At 42.5% G+C, this 22,036-nt stretch overlaps 1 protein-coding gene across 1 annotated transcript in view; it reads left to right on the top strand.

Moving 5' to 3' along the window:
* The window catches only part of EMILIN2 (elastin microfibril interfacer 2), a 59,525-nt gene extending 42,941 nt beyond the window's left edge, over positions 1-16,584 (top strand). Inside the window, exons 5-9 of the mRNA XM_019546658.1 lie at positions 2,401-2,555; positions 2,589-2,868; positions 3,622-3,660; positions 15,205-15,339; positions 16,175-16,584. Of these exons, the coding sequence (XP_019402203.1) occupies positions 2,401-2,555; positions 2,589-2,868; positions 3,622-3,660; positions 15,205-15,339; positions 16,175-16,512 (947 nt within the window). The 3' untranslated portion in view covers positions 16,513-16,584. The remainder of the gene's footprint in view (positions 1-2,400; positions 2,556-2,588; positions 2,869-3,621; positions 3,661-15,204; positions 15,340-16,174) is intronic.
* Positions 16,585-22,036: the final 5,452 nt, after the last annotated feature.

The following is a 22,036-nucleotide window of genomic DNA, read 5'->3' as shown; positions in this document are numbered from 1 at the left end:
AAAGCACTTTTAGAAATATCAGAACCATGGCAAAATCAAACTTGAATTCCACACCCAAATGATTTCTTTTCTTAGGGTGAAATAATGGTGACATTTAAGTGCTAAAGAAAATAACAGATTTGTATTTTAAAACATGGGCTGATTTTTTTCTCAGCTTAAGTCATAGAATGGCACCTGAGGTTAGCAAGTTGGGAATGATGGTGCCGGCCAGTTGCCTGCATGGCTGGCAATAGTTAATAGAGCAGTGCCCCTCTGGATACTCCGATTTTGAGCATAACAATGATCTAAATGCTGCTGCTTGCCCTCGTTGCTACTTTGGAGACAGTTGGGAACATTTCCCTTCTATGAGCTATTCAGCAAAAGTAAGATCAAATTCCTCTCTGCTGACACACTACAGCTTCAGTAGAGTTAAACCATGGATGAATTTTCCCCGTGCTTTTTGGATTGGTAACATGTGCTGGGTCAAAAATATGTTGGCTCCTTTATCATCCTTGTCTAGTAATTTATAATTTAAAGCATGGTGTCATGATATGATGGAACCCAATATGGGAGGCTAAAAGGCAGACAGAAATTGCTATAGCTGCAAAGTGCTGCTTCGCAGCTGAGACCCACACTTCTGCTCCTATTCAGAAGGAGTCAGCACATCCGGGTATTTTCTAGTATTTGGATAGCCACGCTAAAAGCAAGGACCCAGTTGTACAGGATAGCAAAGCCATTGGTGGTTTGCTGAGTTGTAAGATTTTGCAAAAAACACCGTCAGATGTATTGATTCATTGTCCTTGTCTTTGCCAAGACTGGAAGCCCAGAGAGAGCTTAACTGACTGATTAGAAAAAGTAAAGAAGTACAAAATATATGCAGGCAAGAATTAGAGTATTGCACCAGGTTCTGTTTTCAGTGATATCAGTGTAAATCTGAAGTAACTTGATTGATTTTACTGGAATTAATCCCGATCTAAACTCATGTTATTTCATGTAGTTCAAAATGACAGGTCTGCTTGATTGAGCTTAGTATAAATGAGGGACTTAGTTTGCTTTTGTCCTTACCAGGGACTTTACATTATATCATTTTAATTTCAAAGCTAAAGCAAAAAAGTATTTTAATATTTCTTGCTAGAAGATGCATTATTTCATTTTCTAATCATATATTCTCTGAATAGTACCATCTAGGTAACTTTCAACACAATTTTGTTGTGCTTGCTTTTAGCTTTCTCTTTTTATACCAGTTTTAGCATTTATACTCATTCCCTTAAAAATCAGACAGGCAGGGAAACCAAGAATTATTTTGTCAGGCGGCTATCAAAAGAACATAGGTATTGTGAGAGCATAAAGTATGGGCCCCTCCAGATGTTACATTTATCGCATGATTAATGTATTAATCATGCAATAAATTGTAATTTGTAATAAATTGTAGCATGGAGTTCAACCAAGTTATGGTGCAATAAAATGGCAAGCCAGCTGCAAAAATGTTCCACATAAAATGTAGCATGTGTCCAGACCCCAAGGTTGCTCTCTGCCTAATCCTGACAAAATCCCAGTCTTTGTTGGGATCAGGCGGGGACAGTCCCGAGGTCTGAGACAGCCACATGGCTTGGTTGCACTGGTGTACTGGAGACTTAAAAGGATGCCATGGACCTTTAAATGGTGCACGTAGCTAGGGTCTGGGGAGCTGCCTCATCCCCAGTGAATGTCCCAGCAGTTGCACACTTGGTATCTGAGAAACTTTATGCCCCATCCCAAAAATCATGCATCCTGCAATGTCAGAGGATATGCAGTTTGGGGGATGGGGCATAAAATTCCTCAGATGCAAATCACACCACTATATTTACATCTCCTAGGACCCTATCTTACCTTTTTGAGATGGTGTATGAGAAACATGACACCTCAGATAAAAATGAAGATGTCCTTACTGTCCTCTTCAGTTAAATGTGGCATGTGAAGCACAGATGTACTACCAAAGAACCAGGAACACTTGTGAATGCTTTTGTATTTGTCTCAGATGGACTACCTAGCAGTCTATGACAGCCAGTAACTATGTGACTTCATCATGCCTTATGTCCCAGAAACCATCTTCATTCCATTCACATACAAAATCCTACTAATGGAATAAAAATAACCAATGCTAAATCAGTATAGCCAATATTAGCAAACAAAAAGTACCTTTTATTTCTGTGCTATGTTCACCAGAATCTATGGCAGATACCACTTTTTGTTTTTACTTCTATGTAAAAGAGCTTGTGAAGCATCAGATCAGAACGTTGCGGGAGATCTCCCCAGGACAATTGTGGGTCTGAGAGGGTAGATGTCCACAGCTGAACCTCACTTAACTTTAAAATACTTGTTTTTCATAAATATAAATGTTAATGATTTTCTCAATTCCTTTCTCTTCTTACAAATACTTAGTGGAAAGGGAATCAAGAATACCACTGCATCCACCACGAGAAAGAACTCCCCTGCAGCTATATCCAGAGGGGCCACCATATCCCTCACAACCAAGGACACCACTACAGCCACAACCTGGAATACCTCTGCAGCCACAGCCAGGAATACCACCACAGGCCCCACAGCCAAGGACACCACTACAGCCACAGCCTGGAATACCCCTGCAGCCCTCACAGCCAAGAGTAGTAATACCACCACGACAAAGAACACCTCTTCAGCCATCCCAGCCAAGAATTCCTCTACAGCCGTCATTACCAGGCTCAGGCGTTTTACCACTTTTGCCTGGATCAACAGGAACCATAATGGAAACTGGAGAGGCTGGTCCTCCTGGCACAGTTTTAATGTCAGGAAGGGGATGGTCTAAAGATGTAGATGGCCAGGCTGGTCAGAATGTCATGCCCATTGCGGAAGGATATGCTGGAGCCCCAGGTGAGAAAGCTAAAGTTTTGTCTGAGCCGTTTGCCCTGAAACACAATTCATCTTGCTCTGTAATATGTAGGTCCTTCTTCAAAAACAAGCACATGCTTTGCTATCAGAAGCAAGAGGCTGGTGTGAAAGTCCACACAGAAGCCCAGATCTGCAAAGGTATTTAGAAGCCTGAGCTTCTACTGGAGTCAGTGAGAGCTAAAGTGCTACTACTCTGGCATAGGTGCAGGAGGTATGTCAGGGTTCATTAAGCACATAAAATGCTGAAAATAGAGTTGGATGCCCTCTGCAGTCTTTTGGAGGGCGTGGAATGATTCTTAGCTGGCATCAGTTCCAGATATTCTTTGGGGAAACTTATGGCTAATCTGATTTGCAAGATATCTGTTTCCTGCCATAAAAACAGAAAAGACCTAAAATAGGGTTTAGAATTAACTTTGCCTCCTTTCCCAAAGTGCCACCAAGTATGCTTTCAGTAGAACTCATGCATGATTCACAGATGCACAACTATCTATCATTAAAGTAGCTTAAAATTACTATTTTTTCACAGTACATTTTGATGAAAAATTTGGTCGCCTTTCCCTTCGCTATTTAAGTCAGTGGTATATGTTAAATATTGCTAGTTTGTTATTGACATACAATTACTGCTGTTGTTATTGACATTGCTCCTGTTTGATGAGCAAGGGAAAAGATTAGGAGACAGTGGTAATATTTAGACTACATCACATGCTGTTAAAATGTTTTTCTTTTGCTTTGTAGGATATCCAAAGGCATCTTCCCCTTCCTCAGCCTCACAAGGTAATCCAGTTGTTACCTAGGAATTCTTTGAACAATTATTCACTTACCTTAGCAATAAAAAAATTAGCAGAATAAAATTGAAGAGCAAGAACTTTTAGGGCATAGGCACAGTTCTGACCTGTTAATGCTGGAAAGATATACCCAGACCAGGGATGATAGCCTTTTTTATTCAAACTGACACTTGCATCCTCATTCAGGGTGGGACTCAGAGCATGTACAATACTAGCAGTAGAACATATTTAATAATTACTGCATTTCAATTCTTGCATGCTTTCTGGTTTTTACATCCCTAAAGTTTGTTTCAAGCTTTTCACTGCCGCCATGAGAGAGAACCTGATTGTTTTCTTTTCAAATTAAAACTGAAATTCGCACATAATCATATGATTCTAGAAACCTCACCTCCCTCCAGAATGCCTCAAAAGAGTTAAAAAGAATTGGCAATGCTATTGTTGGCTTAGATACCATGTTTTAAACATGCACATTTCCTTATCAGTGTCACTAATAACACTTAAAATGATTAAAACTGAGACAATCAAGCAATACAATTTACTTTTAGTTATTTATGCACTTTTTAACCTTACTTTATTTCTCACAAATAAATTAAACCAGTTTAATTTTTGCTTATAGAGACTTTCACATGCAGATCTCACTACTGAGTGTTTGAGTTGCAAATACTGTGTAGGTATGTTTAGACATGTTTATTTGTTTAAAGATAATTATTTATATTTTTTTTTCTTTAGTAAAATGTCAGGGAAGTACTTTCTCTAGCCTTAGTTTTAGTAAAAGCTTGTTTCTATATATTCTAAATTTGAGTTGACTTTATTTTTTAACAAACCAGAGGCTGTGATGATTCCACTTCATACTGCCTAACCAGGGAGGGGCTGCCTGGTCATGGGGCGTGCTGGTCAAGGGTTTAAAATTAGCCCAGTCAGGGTTGGGGGAGAGGGGTAAAAGCAGCACAGCCCCAGGGCTGTGGAGAGTGGCTGGGCTTTCCCAGCCCTGGAGCTATCCTATGAAGGCATGCAGGTGTTCACTAGGCTGGGTTAACCCTGGCTAGGTCAGGCTAACCTTTTGCCAATCTAAAGTTAGCTCACTTTAGACAAAGACTAACTTTAGATCAGGCGCACCATTTTTAGGGCAACATACCATTTACTTGAATATAAGATGACCCTGGTTATAAGACAACGCCCAAATAATTAGATTGTATATATGGAAAATATATAAATTTGTTATAATTTTCCAGGTATTGAATCTAATTCGTGGAGGGCTGCCTTGAATTCATCCCCCTCCCACCACTACACCAGGGAAAATATTGGCAGGTGGAGTGGGGAATCTTCTTGCCCTCTGTCTCCCCCTCCCCTCTGCTTTCCCTGCAGCCTTCCTGCCACCCCCATACTGTCAGACCCTGCTCAGTAGGGCTGTGCGAAATGGCACCATTCCATTTTGACTTGCGTTTCAACAGAACAGCATTTCATTTCGAATTTAATTTTGATTCAAAACCACTGTTCTGTTTTTGCTGTTTCGACACTGTTTCAATGTTTCGCCCATAGGCTATAATGGGAAAGCTCAAAACAGCCTATAACTTTGTCATTTCTGGCCTGATTTGGATGAAAATTGCAGGAATGGTAGCCCTTCTGAGGGCATGAAGCCTGCCCAGTTTCAAGGAAATAGTTCCAGGGGTTTCAGGGAAACTGCACCTCAAAGTCTTGAAAGCAAAATTCATGTCACTTGTATGTGTTAAGCCACAGCAGGGTCAGAACTGCAGGAGTGGTGGCCCCTGCTGAGGCCACAAGTCTGCCAAGTTTCAAGGAGATAGGTGCAGGGGTTTGGGGGAAACTGTACCTCAAGCTGCGGACAAGCAAAACTCGTGGCACAAGTGACACTGTGTGTGTTAAGGCACGGGGGGTGGTGAAAGCTGCAGGCATGCTAGTCCCTGCTGAGACCACAAAGCCTGCCAACTGTCAAGGAGATCGGTGCGACGGCAGTCTGGGTTCTGGGGCCCTGCACCTCTGACTGCTGACAGCCAAAACTGGGACACACAGCTCAGTAACTGAAACCAAGGCAGAAAGCAGGGCAGTTCAAACCATGCTGCCTTTTATGCAGTTTTTCCATCCCTTCCCCAGAGCACTGGGATTGGAAGGGACCTCAGGGAAGGATCACAGTCACTGGCCAGGTACACAGTCAATATGAGAGCAGTCCTTCCCCCCATCCCTTTCCTCCTTCTTCCCCCTCCCTCTCCTTACTTTAGTTTCTGTTTCCCTGCAGGAAAGCCCAGCTTGAGCTTTGAAACTCGAAACGTTTCAAAAATTTTGAAATGTTTCAACTTGCCTCATTTTGTTTCAAGGCTGTTTCGAAGCTCTCTGTTTCATTTTGATTTCTCTGTTTCAAGCTCAAAACAAGTCAAAACAGCGTTGAAACGAAACTGCTGGCAAAATTTCGCAAAGCCGTAGTGCTTCGATTCTGTTCCCTCTCCGAACACAGCGTGGAAGTGAGCTGCATGTGATAGTTACGGTGGGGAAGGGCCGAGGGGAGGGTAGAAGGTACAGAGGGCAAGCAGAGGGGAGCAGGAGGCTGCTATGGGTCTGACTGACCCCAAATCACAGCAGTTACCTGCCCCTTCTTCCCCCCTTGTTAACTTGAAACGCAAAGGACCAAACAACCTGACTTTCAAACAAACATATCCATAGTAATTTTCAAATATGGCAAGCAGAGGCTGGGCAGGATACTGCTGATATGCAAATATAAGTGTCAATTTGAATAAAAAAGGCTATTATCCCTGGTCTGGGTGTATCTTCATCTTATCTTCTTATATTCTTATCTTCTTATATTTGAGTAAATATGGTAAGTCCTGTGAATGCTTGTGCACAGGAGCATTTAGATGACCCTTAACTAAGTGTAATGTTCTTGAGCATCCTAAATGATTATTTTTGGATTTGGGGTTATTTTTGGGTTAATCAACTTAAAAGGAGAAGTTGTAATCCTGTCTTGTTTATGTTATGCCCATTAGTACAGTGTACCCTCCACCTGTACAGCACCATGGCTGAAAGCTGGGTCACCTTCCCTCTCCAAAGTCTGGATTACTTGGCTTTAGTCTGTTTGGCTCCAAAGTCTGATTGGTTACTTGGTTTTATCGGTTGTTGCCTGCATCTGTTTGCAGATGTTTCTCACATTTTTCCAAAACAGGGGTCTGAAAAACTGGAGATTTAAATATTTCCTTTATTTATTGGAAAGCAAAAATATCAAGGTGATTAAGATTTGGAATCTTACCACTGAGTGGAGCCAGGATTTTACCCAGTGTCAACGTGTAGTTTACCAACTTAGAGTATTTTAATTATTATTAATGTACTTACTGCAGAACTTTATACCAGCATGTTTGAATTATAAAATAGTAAGCTTTCAACAAGGACTGTGGGATGCACTAGTTAGTTCAAATATGGGTTTGCTGGGTCAGATATCTACTACTTAGACTGTTTAGCGTAGCTGCTTTCTAGAGCTAGACAGTGCATATTGTTGTCCAGGATCAAAGTGAATCCTCCTACGCTCTATTCAGAGAGAATGATTTAATCACAGTTTTGTTTTAGGAAACATCAACAAAAGTTAAAAATGAAACATTAGAATTTTTTGGCATCTGAAGATGTTTCCTTAGGACTTCGTTCGATGGGGCTGTAAAAAATTACAGAGGCAGGTCTTGACAAATTGGCCTGGGAATTGACAAAAGATAGTTGTAAGATCTCATGTTATAATCCTGAGGTTAAAATGTTTCAATTAAGAACATGATGTAGCTTTAGATGAGGCTTTGTATTTGAGGAGTGTTAGGGTAGCAGTGGGTTAGTAGCAAAATAAGTTTTATTTTGGCAGCCATTGTCTGCAAATATAGCTTCAGGGAGTATAGTGAAGGAAATGAATATTACCTTAAGTAGATCTAACTTGCTGATAGAGAGGAAGTCTTAGTAAAAGGATTTCCTTTTCTAAATCTCTGCACCTTCTTCCTAGTTTTCCCTGACTATAATTAGTACTGCTGAAGATAATTGCATAACAGTTATGCCCTCTGTATGAAACAGCCTTTGTCTCCAAATGCCTCCCAATCCCTGATGTCAGATGCAGGCCCAGAATACAGTGATGTCTATGGTACCCTAGTGATGCCCTAGGGACAGACTGTCTGTTGATGTTATCAAAGCTGTTACAGTCTACATAGGCTATGGGTCTGAAGTTGTTGGTATTTCCTTGTATTCATACAAGTATCACTGAAGGGGAGCTGCCTCTGGGCAGGAGTCAGCAGTTAGTGCTGGAAAAGAGGACATCTGGGTGAAGGCACTGTAACAATCCCTTACTCCTAAGGGTGTCAGGGAATCTTTAAAATTTGTGTGGAACAGGACTTCAATTTTTAATTCTTCACCCAAAAGATCCACATCCAGTAAATTTCATGGCACCAGATTTTTAGCTCAGAATGATGCAGTGCTAAGCCAGCCTTGCCTGTCTTGCAACGTGTGCTCCCCACATTAGAAGTTTTGAAAGCCTGGGACTTAGTTTAGGAAACTATCTCATGCAGCACTATTTTAACTTCTGCTTCTGTGTGCTTTCTACTGTTCTACATATGTTTTTGAGTACTGACATGAGGGCTTTTCTTTAGATATTTCAAATAGTGTGGAATTGTTTCTGCACTCTTCAGATTCATCAGAATATCCACTGATATGCACCATATTCATGCTCAAGTTCAGTTTTCCTCTACAATTAGAAATCAAGATCCACTAAAAGAATACTTTTTGCCAAAGCTTGTAAGGGCTTCAGAAATATTAATGAATTAAATCTCACCATTTGCTTTGGAGATAGGGCAGGAAACAGTAGCTGTACTGCAGTTAGGCATTTGGGCCAAAGAAAGGTTAAATGTCAGGATTAATGCAGATCTCCGAAAGCTTTCTTTATGCCATTTTAATCACATTATTTGAAAAAATTCCAGCAGGAGATAAAAATGAAGCATTTGAATTTATGAAGCCTGGAGTTATTTGCCTAAGTTTTGTTTGTTGAAGTTAAGAACATTGCAGAGAGAGGCCATGACAAATGGGCCTGGGAATTGTTGAGAAATTTTCTGTAAGAACCCTACGTCACACAGTGAGGCAAAGACAGCCAAGAAGAGATTTGGATTTTCTAACTTGCAGTCCTATGCTTTAACTTTTCTACTTATCTTTTCTTTCCATACCCTTCATTAACTCATCATTCTTGGATACTCATGATAACATGATAGTGGTCTAATCAAGGTTGATAGTTCCTTTTAAAAGGAATGGATCCCAAATGTAGTGTGAAGTGCAGCTGAGTCAGTAAATACTATAGTTTAGAAACACCTTTTATCTCTCTTTGTGCGTGCATCCATAAAATATTCAAATGTTTCTGTAAATAATATTGGTTTTGATATTGAAATTGTTGTTACTTGCTTAGTTCTAGCTATCATGACATTATACACGTTGCCTTGAGTAGGAGGCTTTTAGGATACTAAAATACATGTACAGTAAAAGCCCTGTTATCTGGCATTTTACTAACCAGCATTTCTATTAACCCAGAAATGCTAGTCAATGATAAGGCTTCATTGTGCTTGGCACTATTCAGAGACCTAAATCTGAAGAGAGAATGATCAAATACGTACACTAACTTGCCACCATCAACTTTCCAGTCCTTGACTTTTTTCTTCTTCAAGTCTGGTTTTGTTTCTCCCATTAGAATGTTTTCCTTTGACCACTAACGGCACCAGGCCTCTGTTGTTGTATTAAGTCTATGAGCTAATCTGAGGAAAAATGTGGCACTTCCTTTGAGGCAAATTATTTCTAATCCTTATCCTTTACACTGACACCTTTTTCATAGATTTCATAGACATTTGGGCTGGAAGGCACCTTGGAAGATCATTGAGTCCAGCCCCCGGCCCCAGGGACAGGAAGTCAGCAGGGATCGTAGGATCCCAGCAAGATAAAGATCCAGATGTCTTTTGAAGGTGTTCAGAGTAGGTGCTTGAACCAGCTCCAGTGGCAGTCTATTCCAGACCTTGGGGGCTCGGACAGTGAAGAAGTTCTTCCTTATGTTTAGCCTGAAACGGTCTTGGAGAAGTTTGTGGCTGCTCGATTTTGTCATCCCTTGAGGTGCTCTGGTGAATAGGCGCCCTTCTTTACCAGTGGTGTATACTACTTAGGCTTGAACAAGCAGGCTGATTCACAGAGAACTGTTGGAAAGATGTTGTTTGAAGAATCCCAGAGATTGACAACTATTTAGGTATGAGAGGTGGGCAGAGGACTCGTACATTTAAGGAGATCAATAAATAGGTGACCAAATTAGCATTCTGGCATAGTGGATTCAAAGGTGAGATATGAAAAAACAAAACGGGTAGAGCTGGGGAGAAGAGGAGAAGCATTATAAAACTAAGGCTATGTCTACATGGCACAAAACAGCTCTGTGAACTGTAACTGGATTAATTGTAGCTGGGGTAGCTCAGGTACTGGCAGCAGTAGAGTTGTGTTAGTGCAGTACCTCATCAAACCAGTCAGCCTTCTCAGAGCTAAGGAGCTTGGGCTGAGAACCATGCTTTGGGTACCCAAACCTTTGTTTCTGGCACACAAGCTAGCTCAGGTATCTCTGCGCAGCACTGAATTGTGCTTTGTAGATATACCATAAACAAAGAAAAGGTATTTCTGTTGGTCAGGAACACAAAGCACCAAAATCAGGAACAAAGGCAAAAACCCAGCCAAACCACAGCAAGCAAAAATTATGTACGTGTACATGAATGCGCGCGCACACACACACGCATGCCTGTAGCCATTATATGACATTAATTGACACATGCTGAGATTCTGGCCCCCAAATTCCAGATTGCTACAATGTTTTTCTTCCTATGTCAGGTTATTCTAGTCCTCCCTCCAAACTGCATATGACACATTTAGGGGCAATTGTACTGGTGAATCTAAGGGAATTTCTGATTCATTACTTCTTTCTTCCAGCACCTGCCATCTGTAAAGGAATCAGTTAACTTCCATAGGCTCACTTAAACTTGGCCACACATACTGGGCGTGTCTACACAAGACATTTACTGCAGAGTAGACTAATTAGTTCTGCAGTAAACATGGCAAATCTATATATATGGCTCTATTAGGCTGGAATAAACTAATGAAGTTCACAGCAGGGTAGTACTTGTAAATACAAGTACTACCTTGCTGTGGAGTTGTTTTACTCTACAGCAGCGCAGGTGTAGATGCTGGCCTAGCTGGCTGGGGCATGAAGGTGCTTCAGTGTGGGGGCTGCCTGCTGGCTAGCCCCACACCGGAGCACTCCCGTGCCTCGGCCAGCCCCTCTGCAGCACATTAAGTCAAGGGGAGCAGCCCAGGGATAGCTGGCTGATCGCCTGGGCCCTCTGCCAGCTGGGGCTCCAATGCGGCTGAACATGCTGCAGTCCCAGACACATGCTGAAATGGCACACCTCGGAGCAATAAGCTCCAGAGCTTATTGCTTCACATTAATTGTACATGGAGATACACCCACTGACATGTTATTTACAGTCTTACACTTTATATTCTATTCTGTTGATGCTTGTGTGGCCCATAGTAGTAGCTGAGTGACTTCACAGATTTACAGAAGTTTAGGGCTGGAAGGGAGCTTGTGAGATGGTTGGGTCCAGCTCTCCTGCTCTGGGCAGGAAAGACTGCTGTGGTCAAATAAGCCCAGCCAGGAGTGCATTCAGTCTCCTTTTAAAGATCTCCAGGGTAGGGGCCTGCACCACCCCTGCTGGGAGTCTATTCCAGAGTCTGGTCATGAACTGTGAAGAAGTTTTTCCTTGTATCCAGTCTGAAACCTCCTTCTAGGAATTTGACTGTTCTTCCTGGTTTTTCCCTGAGACACTTTGGTGAATAGTTGTTCACTTAGCCCAGTGCTGACCCCTGATATATTTGTAAGCTGCCACCAATTCCCCCTGAAGTCTTCTCTTGTCTAGGCTAAACAGTCCCATATCTGTCAACCTTTCTTTGTATAGCTTGCTCTTCAGGCCTCTAGTCATACCAACGGCTCTTCTCTGGACTCTCAAGCTTCTTTACATCCTTCTTGAAGTATGGCACCCATAATGCATTAAGCAATGTGAATATCACTTGTCACATTTGATTCATTCCTTCTTTTATCCTTTCCTTGAAGTAGAAAATTGTATATACAGTGCAGTGTTTTGACTAGGAAGAGGAGGGGGGTGCCATAGGGACTTCTGAATGCAATTACGAATGCGTTCCAAACACAAAGGGAGGTGTTGATATTTTGAACCCCAACTTTGAGCAAAAGGACTGCAAGTAGTATGTTGATGTCAGAATCAGACTGAAGGGCAGTGCAGTCTTTTTGTGGGAACCAGTTAGCAAATGCAATGGATCGCTTGTCATCTTGGATCAGAAAGGACATAACATGTTCTCTAGAAGTCAGGAGAAATTTAAGCATTTAAGAAATTTTCAAAAGGATCTTAGGGAGGGTCTTGCCCCTCTGCTCATGGTCAGATTTATCCGTACATGGGCTCAGGAAGGAATTTTACCCCATGGTCATATTGGTACAGACTATTGGGGGCTTTGCTTTCCTACGTAGCAGAGAGTAATGACCCTCTTCTTTGAATCTGTAAAATGTCTTTTAATAACAGAACATCTGTAAAGCAAAGGGATAATTGCAGTCCTGTGGCAGGTTGGGGATGCTATATCTTGTAGTCACATGACAAGGTTGATTGTGTAGTGTTAGGAATAGATTAGACAAGGATTTGTATGGGATGGTTTGGATAGGAATGAGCCTGCCTCGGGAAGAGATGGGGAGGGGTAGGGGTGGACTAGGTGACCTCCAAATGTCCCTTTCAACCCTAGTTTTCCATGATAACAACTTGCATTTACACTAATAACATGGTGGGCTACAACTTGCCTTGGTGCTTTGATAAGCTGACCCTTAGATCACAAGAGAACTTGCATGCATAGGCAACACAAAGAGGGACACGGGCTGCACATGCTCCCCCTGAGATGGGCCACCACTGAAGCCACCATTAACTTCTGTGGGCGGTTGCCAGTTGACCCCCGCCCCCCCTCACTGCCGACGCGGCCGGTGGCATCTGTGGGTGGTCCCCACTTGTTGCTATGGTGTGCCCCCAGTCCTGGGAGGCACCAGTTGTTCAGGCTTGCACACATTGGGCAGTGGAGAAAGAAACAGCTTGTGCACTGTGAGTCAGACTTTGTGCCATGTGAGAGCCTTGAAGATTATTAAAAAGACATAACAATTGGACACTCGGCTCCTAGTAGAAATAAGTAGGAGTTAGGCATCAAACTGCTACTTATGCATTTGAAAGTCTTTTCCCACTGTAATATATTCAGCAATAGTCAATGATGACATGGCCTTTGTTTAACAACCTTTTATAGGGGACTTTATCATTGCCTTAAATATTTTAATACTATTGGCTTTTAACTGAACCAGTCTGAATTGAATCATGGAAGGGCTTGTTTGATAAAGGGAAATGAAAACAGAACCCAAAGTCTGAGTGTAGGGAAAGAAGCCACAGTAGTAGGAAGCATGACACAGAGGAGTGAGCGCGTCCTCTCAAACAGAGCTGCAGAAGGGCTATGACTACTGAAATGGTTACCATTCATGTATTAAACATGTTAGCCCATTTCTAGCACAAATCCAATTGTGAAGCTTTGGGAAAAGTGGAGTGGGTTATGATGTGAATTAAATGAGATTAACATTGGTCATTCATTACTGCAATCACTACTCACTTTGCTGGTAACCTGAACTACAAAGGGCCACAACCTATTGCCTCTTTCACATGCCTAAGTGGTACTTGCTTAGGTAACTGCGTAGATGCAGCTATGCAATTTGGGAATCTGTAGCTGTTTGCCCCAAGCACTCCAAATGAACCTGCTCAGCAGGTCACACTATGCTTTGATCAGGGGAAGTGGGGAGATAAAATTGCCCAGGCAAATGCATAATGCCTGGCAAGCCCCAAAACTAATCACAAAAAATAAAGCAGTCTTCAGCCTCCTCTTGAAATTGGCCCGCTAGGCAGCCAAGATAGGGAGACGTGAGGCCAGGAGGAAGACAAGCTAAGGAGTATGCGGGTCACTGGGCTGGATGCTGCCCTGGAAGGGAGGGGGCTGGATTCCAGTCTGGGCTCCTGCTTCCAATGTGGCAGTAACTTTCCCGGTGCTGGTTAGCCACTTCCGCCAATGAATAAGAAATATAATGTGCAATGGGCCAGCTTCCCAGGGAGGGTTAGGGAGCACACTTGCATAATGCTTAGCTTGTGGTCTAGTGGTTAAAGTAATGTGCTGGGAAATGGGAGACAAAGTTTGAAAGTCCCTCTGGATGAGCACAACCTAGTATCTTTGTCTCCTGTTCTCTGGGTGCCTTAATCTACTGCATTAAAAGGAGGGTTTACCATCACTTCCCCTGCAGCAAGTGTGCGCACAGAGCACTCCTATTTCCCCAAGTAGAAACAGAAGTCTAGGCTCTGCCTAAGTGCCAGAAGCTGCAGTTACAGTTATGTAAATGCTTCTTAGGGTAAATTGAATTTAGCCCATAATGTGTAACCCCTACTCTTGCCTGCTAGGCCAGTGCTTCCAAATGCAGAGTGTTACACAAGGCCACAGTGGGTGGCCTGTAGTTGGTAGGTGGATCAGATCCAGCCCTCCCCCCCCCTTGACTGCAAAGGTAAGTTAAGAACTTTGCTTTTATAACCCTAGGATTTTCATTTCCATCACCTTTGTTAGTGTCTTCAAGTAAGAGAATGAACAGTTGGATAATGAGTGTGCCTGGTGTTCTCTGAGAGGCATTGTAAACTGACAGTGGGCTGGTGGTCCAGAAAGTTTGCAAACCACTGCATTAAACCAACAGCTGAAAGTAAAGAAATTATTTTATTTTTTCATGGTTTCTTTCAGTGACCAGTCTGTATTTTAACAGTGGTCATAGCCTCACTATGCTCAAGCAGCTACTGTAAATCACCAAGAACACATTCATATAGCAAATGAGAATCAGCAAAAAGAAGAGCTTAGACAGTAGTAGGATGGTTGTAGCTCTTTTATGAGTGGCACCAGCACTGGTGAGTGTGTTGAGGGAGGAGATTGAAATGCATTGAATTGTATCAGTTAGCCTCCCTTTTAAATCTGGTAATAATACAACTAGTGGGAGAGGTCTGTATTGGTAAAGTGGTAGGGTACAGCAAGGCTGGCTCACAGCCCCTCACCAGACCAACTTGGGGGAAGTCTGTTGCAGACTTCTCAGTGAAGGAGTAGGGCCATAGGTTCACCCCATTGCACTGCAAGCAATGCCTAGGTGTTAAAGGAAACCAGATTCTGCGTTTTCTGCCACAAAAATATTATCTCCCAGTAGCTTATGCCAGAAGTGGGAATGCACAACTCCTTGATTTTTTTGTGGTGACTAACTGGAAGCTGACCCACCTATGCGGGCTCCATTCATCCAGCCTGTCTTTTCATCGCTCTGGAAACCACACCACTGAGCCTGAACAAAAGGCAGCATCTGAGCGTATCTGAATTCTGCTCTCTCCTTTTCCAGGACCCACCGCTACAACCGCCTCTCTAGTGTCTTTCTCAGCTGGTCTTACACAGAAGCCTTTCCCCAGCGATGTTGGCATAGTCCATTTTAACAAAGTACTTGTGAATGATGGAGACTACTATAATCCTAACACAGGTAACAACTGAAAGAGAGGGGAGCCCAAGCTGGCAAGCTAATCAGACATTACCATGAGAAAACAGCACTGCCGTATTATTTCAAATGGTACCAGTGTGCTCATGCTAGGCAAACAAAAGAATACGTAGCACCATAAGGCTTATAATACTGCAAGTTAGAAATAGCATGGCTACCAGAGGGCACAGGAGGATGTCCAAATCTGCATGTAGCCTAAGTTTCCATATGCTCACCAAAAGAGTTCAGATTTTGTAAGCACAGCCTCATGCAGGTCTGCAACATTGAACTAGAGGTAGAAAATATAAACAACAAAACACTAGAGAACCAGGAAGTGTAGAGTGAAGGGGAGCAGCTCCCAAACTGCAACTTAGTCTGGCTGCTCATCAGAGGAGATCACTGCTGCTCCTGTTGCAATCTCTGTAAGATGCACAGGTCTGCTTCATCTAGACCCCAAGTTTGACACCATCAGCTTGATGCCTACCACAGTAGAACTGTCCTGTTGACTGGAGTTTCAGAGGGCATTTAGCAGAGGGTGAGAGCTAGCGCAAAAGCAGTGTGGTGCTGTAAGATAGAGCGCAGTCTTCCTTCCCTTGGAGGGTGTTGAAGGACAAAAAAATTCTCTCGTTGCCATCCTTAGACGCATCCCAGATGCAGCAGCTTCATGTAGAACATGGGAGGATTTCCATAGCAAATGGACCTTTATTTCCACTAACTTTAACAGACTTGTTCAGATGGCTGGATAACACTGTAGTGTTAATATTAGTTCTTACTGCCCTACACATGACAGTCTCCATTTTCTGTACATCATAAAGAGCTAACTCTGCACTCCCTCTGGCAGGCATCTTCACATCCCCCTTCGAAGGGCGCTACTTGATTACCGCCGTGCTAGCTCCCGAGAGAGATGAGTATGTAGAAGCTGTGCTGTCAGTCTCCAACGCAAGCGTTGCTCAGCTCCACACAGCGGGCTACAGAAGAGAACTGCTAGAATATCACAAGCCGAGAGGAGGGAAACAAACTTGTGGCGGGGCTGGAACTTTCCACCTTGTTCTTCACCTAAAAGCTGGAGATGAAGTAAACATTGTCATTACTGGAGGCAAACTGGCGTACACAGACTCCGATGAAATATACTCCACGTTTAGTGGAGTCCTTCTCTATCCTTCCATTTCTCATGTCTAGGTTCCTCTCAAAGAGAAGAGGGCAAGATATTCAGAAGGAATTGATTGTAATAAAATTCGAAGCTTTAATATATTCAGTTTATATATTTAACTGAGTGGTAGTTTGATAAGCCATGTTGAGTTCTTCATCTTTTTCTTCTACCTTGGAGACTTCTTGGTATCACCACCTTGAAAGGTGCTGTTACAGTAGTTAAACTAATTACTACTCCCCCCCCCTACCCCTACATGTATGTAAAGAAGAAAGTGTCAACACATCTGCATTCAGAGCTTACAGGTCACTCCAGCATGCTTTTTGGTTACTCCCTAGTACAGAGTTTATCCACATCAGCTCTCCCCAGTGGCCAGGTGCTAATTCCCAGCACCACTCATTCAAAGTTCGGCATTTTTCTTCCAATTGTTGTTGAAATTTACAAATTGATACCTTCACTTTTCCATTATGACAGGGAAGAGGAACTGGGAGTGCATGGGAATGACCTGACCTCTGGCCAGGATACTTCATTTCAGGGAACAGTTAGCTCCAGGGAATTACTGACCTTGGCTACTCTGAACAACAACCATACAAAAAAGGGTGGGGGGTGGTATTTCGTCTGCTTGGAGACCAAACCCCTCTCTCAGTCCCAAGGTGAATCCTTGAGTTTGCCAGAAGTGGCCATGAAGTAAAGGGTAGGACTGTGTTACATGATGTGCCCATAAATATGCTTTTTCCCACCCAGTGGATGAAAGCTACCACTTGGTAGTTCAGCCTTGAGTGGAAGAGCAGGGAGTTTTCATCTCCTATAGGCATAAAAAGCAAAAGCACAGGTCAGTCTTGAAGAGTGGTTGACACTCCTCTACCTCAGTGGTAAAGGAGCGGTTCCCTCCTCTACCTCACAGTAACCACTGATGTGCCACTTCCAAGCAGTTGGAACGATTTCCTTACAAATGGAGGAAATCTGGTGCCTCGGTCTGGTTCTTCACTTCTGGGTGCTAAATAGGAATCAGACAGCAGATGCAGTGGTGAAATGCACAACCATTGTTTTTAGTTGATGTGGAGACGAAAACTGACCCCAGCTCTGAATGTTTAAGGCAAAATATTCAGAGAAAGAAGGTCTTGCTTCATCTGGTAACTTAGATCAAAGCAAGTTCTGAAGAGCCAAGTCATCAGTGATCAGAAAATGCATATTTCAAACTACATTGTTTAACAAGCTTCATTTAAAAAAAATGAAACTCTCTCTTCCTTTTTGCTTTGGGTAAGACCTAAGAATCAAAAGGGGTAAATGGTGATCCAGAGTGGAGCACCAAATATGTGACAGACTGCCTGGGCTGTGTCTCTCTTTTTTAGTAGTCACGCATTACTAGCGATTAAAACTTTCAAACAAGGTATTTGATTTCTTTAGAGATGCTTACAGAGGAAACCTTCCTTAGCACAAGGAGCTAAATTTAGACCCACCAAGTGCCAGTTCTTCGTATCTCCCTTAATAAAAGTGCAGAAGTCAGGCTGAAGGTAGAGCAGGTTGGCACCTTAGAGACTGAACTGATTCAGAGAGGAATTCATAGGCAATAGCCTGTTGAGTTCTTGCAGTTGAGCTGGCTGTCACCTATAAAAATTCATACCTCAAGTACCAGTCTCTACAGTACCACCCTGCCTTACCTTCTGCTTAATAAGAGCAGCAATGAAGTAAATCATGCGTTGGCTCACTAGATCTGTTAGCATTTTAATCTCTTTCCTGGCTGAAAAAAGTCCAAAAAGAGAGTGCAGAGGTATGTTCCAGTTTTGTAGACACCTACAAATTGCTGATTCAATAGCAGGCCTGTGATACTGAGTTTCATCTATTTCAGTCATTTGTAGAATCAACTTTTCTACTTGCAGATCCAAAACAGCTGTGAATAGTCTCAGGATGGACACCGTTCTTATACATGAGGGGAAGACTCCCTGTAGTTAAAATCCCGTCCCATCTGAGGTCAAATAAATGCATAGCTCTGGAACAGATAACCCTTAACAACCCTGTTTCCAAGCAATGAGATGTAGCTTTCCCACAACAAACTAGTCACTTCCTGAAAGCTGAGCTCATACTAAGAAGCAGATATCGAAGAGCCATTTTTACTCAGTTTTATGAGTAAGTTTCTTCAAACCATTGTTTCACACTGGGTTTTTGTTTTGTTTCATCAGCAAAGCCGGAAAATCCACAATGGACTTTTATGGAGCATATGTGTTAAAAGGTGTTTGTACACTCTTGGCTTTTAGAAAGCACGGAGTTTACTGAGCAGCCAAGGCTGGGATTGTGCATGCTTTATGGCAGAAGAACTGCAAGCGAAAGACCTACTCTCCGTCAGCCACACTAGGAACTTCATGAGGAATTTAGCAGGCAAGATGCACTGCCATCCTTTTTCTCCAGCAGTTTTAGGTTTACTATATCTGGACCTTTAGTCCAGCATTAGGCATTAGCAGGTAGTGTGGTCGTTACCAACTACATATTTAACACAGAAAAACAGTTGTACAAACCCCTCCTCTGTCCAGACCTCACAGTTGCTTCAAACTGTTAACAGGTTTCAAATACCTTTTAAATAGTAGAGAACAGGTAAGGAAGGGGCCACGTTACAGCTAGACTCTGCAAGGTCAACTGGGTTTGCTCCTCCTGTAGGGAAAGGAGAGGGACTGCCTCATGTTCAGGATTTTTTTTTAAAGCACTTCTCCCAAAAGGCTCAACTAGAAGCCTAGAAGTTGGCTCCAGGCTACGTGTGACTCAAGCATTGTTACATTATTGTTGGCTAGCCTAGAAATGACTCATGGAAACAAACAATGTGAGCTGAGCGCTCAGGGAAATCCAGCTGGCAGTTAAACTTACTTGAAATATTGGTTTTTTAATCTAATAATGTATATATACATATCTAAAAGGCAAGGATAGGAGTTTACAGTAAGATCCACAAAAGGACTTAACCATTTTATTCTTGCCTAACTGCCCCACAGGCTAAGCCCAAAATTTAGATCTTGAAAACCTCTGGCTCAACTGCCACCTAATCCTGGAGATTTACTTTCAGCAACATTTTTACCAAAGCAATTCCAGAATAATTGTAAATAGTTTTAACAGATCTGCTGAACATGCTACATTCCCTGCAGGCCTCATCTGGAGGCAGGCTCATAACAAACATACTACTAGGTCAGGCCATACACATACCACCATGTGGTAGTAGTATTGGTAGTCTTCCCCTCCCCTCATTTTATCCAGTATGTAGACATTAGAGAGCTCATCTAAAATGCACGCGATATAGTGGAGAGAACTGAACCTGCTAGACATTATTTGGACTATTTCCTCCCTTTCAGAAGACATCACTGAGATAATCTGGCATTCCCCACTAGTATTTTAATAGTATAGGTTCACACTTTATATACTAATAAAAGCCCGAGATCATGACCACAAGACTAGTGGTTAGGAGAATGGGGAAATATGGATAATTCATTCAAAGCAGGGGTGTCAGAGTTGCATGGTTGGTGGGCTTTATTCCCTGCCAGCAGCCCAAAGCCAGGCTGCAGAGCTTCTCACCACAGGCGGGAGAGCACCCAAGCATTTAGTGCCATTGCTGCTTGCTCGCAGTAGATTGGGAAAGAAGGAGGGAACACAGTGACAAGTCAGGGAGCAGAAAGCAGAACAGCATATATGTGGCAGGAGGCAAGGGAAGGGGATCCGAGTGGGACTCAGGGTAGGTGCTTCCCTTGGGGGATGCCTGCCAGAAAGGTAGTCTCCTGCTAATTAACTGGTTGTGGTAGAATAACAATAGGCACAAAGATGCGCTATGGACACAATTACAACATGATGGCTGCATCAAGTTGACACCAAAAGCTGATCCTGTACTATCTCGTCTGAAAAATGAACAAGGCGACAGCTGCAATGTGATGGCAGGGCAACATAAGCTAGGTATCACACTTTCACTTTTGTTAAGTTGGCAGCTTTCCCATTAAGGCCAGTACCATCACTGGAGCAAAGTTACACAAAGGTCTGAAAAGGAGCCTCTCACAATACTGTTCAAGGGGGGAAGGTTCAACAAGTATGTTCAGGAATGGGAAAACTAACTTGGTAGAAATTAGCTGCAAGCCAAGAAAGCATTAAAAAACCCCACATAAAATGTCCACAAATGCAACCTACTGAAGCTGCCATGTTACTGCTCAGAAAGTATATTACAAGAAACTGACTGCCATGTATGTAGTGAGCTTGTATCCAGCAACATGATACTATGGCATCAGAACAAAACCAGGAGTTCAAGGAAATAAAAACACAGAAAACTGGCAGCCAGAAAGTATAATCCAAGCCAGATCCATGACAATTTTAAGGCAGACTGGAAAGAATCAGAACAAACCACAGGGCAAAGATTTACCATTGCCCAAGCCAATCATTTTGTCAGGAAAGCCAGACACTATTGTCAGGAAAGCTAGACACTAGTGCAGAAGCCTCATTTGTCTCTTGAAAATACTGGAACTACTCAGACAATCTGAGCACACACAACAGCATCGTATAAAGGAGGTTAACATCCCAATACACGGATCATTAATAGAATTTCTCAGGATGATACTTGAGACATTCTGGAATAAAAGCATGCATCTGGAACACTAGAAACTCTACACATTGGCCAAACGTGACTAAGGATATCAGATGTGATTCATGTGGGGAAATACAAGCCAAACAGACAACAAAAATAAATGGCATCCCCAACAGACCCTGAAGCAAAGCAGGAATGGATATTTCCCACCAGAAACCATAAACTACCTCATTATTGTAAGTTACTGTTCTGAGAGCTAGATGCACTATCCCCACACTGAGCCTTATTAGAGCTATGAAGCATTTTAACATGCCTGGGATCCCAAACTGTACTTTTAGACAATGGAGCTTGCATGCAAGTGAATTTGTGCTACATATGTGGGAATGGGAATTCACTTGCATTACAGGACTGCAACTAGTCAAATGGCAAAGCCAAAACTGTTAAAATTGCTAAGGCTAGTAAAGAAAACAGCAAGAAGTAAGGAAAATATAGCACAATAACCTTACATGAAAAACAGAAAAATCACTCCCGAAGGAGGCATTGATAGCAGCCCACTAAAATGCTTGTCAAGAAGCATTCATACTCTTGCTGTCTATAACACCAGACTTCCCCAACTACATTTGCTTGAATGGAAAAACTGACATGAGCAAGACCAAAGCCTTCAGGCTGAGAAGTTAAAGACCTCCCAGAACTGCAACCAGGAGACCCTGCCAAGATCAGATTACATCCTCAGAACAAATCATGCGCTTGGAAGTAACGTGAGCAATACATTTTCATTCGTGTAACACTGTGAGGGACAGGTATTGTCATTCACCAAAACCACAAATAAAACACGGAGAAGGGTGAAATAAGCTGTCCTGCTGACTCAGTTCCAGTAGACAAGACACAGAGGCCAACAAGTGACTGAAAGAGTGGAATAAGTATCTTAAAGCACCACAAAACCCAAAGACTATAAAATTATCCTGTTATCAGTTTGCACCTGCTTTAACAAATTTCCCACCACATAGTATTGG

This window comes from Crocodylus porosus, unplaced genomic scaffold (assembly GCF_001723895.1).
Source record: "Crocodylus porosus isolate Cpor-Errol unplaced genomic scaffold, CroPor_comp1, whole genome shotgun sequence".
Taxonomy (NCBI): Eukaryota; Metazoa; Chordata; order Crocodylia; family Crocodylidae; genus Crocodylus; species Crocodylus porosus.
This window is presented reverse-complemented; position numbering and strand designations above follow the sequence as displayed.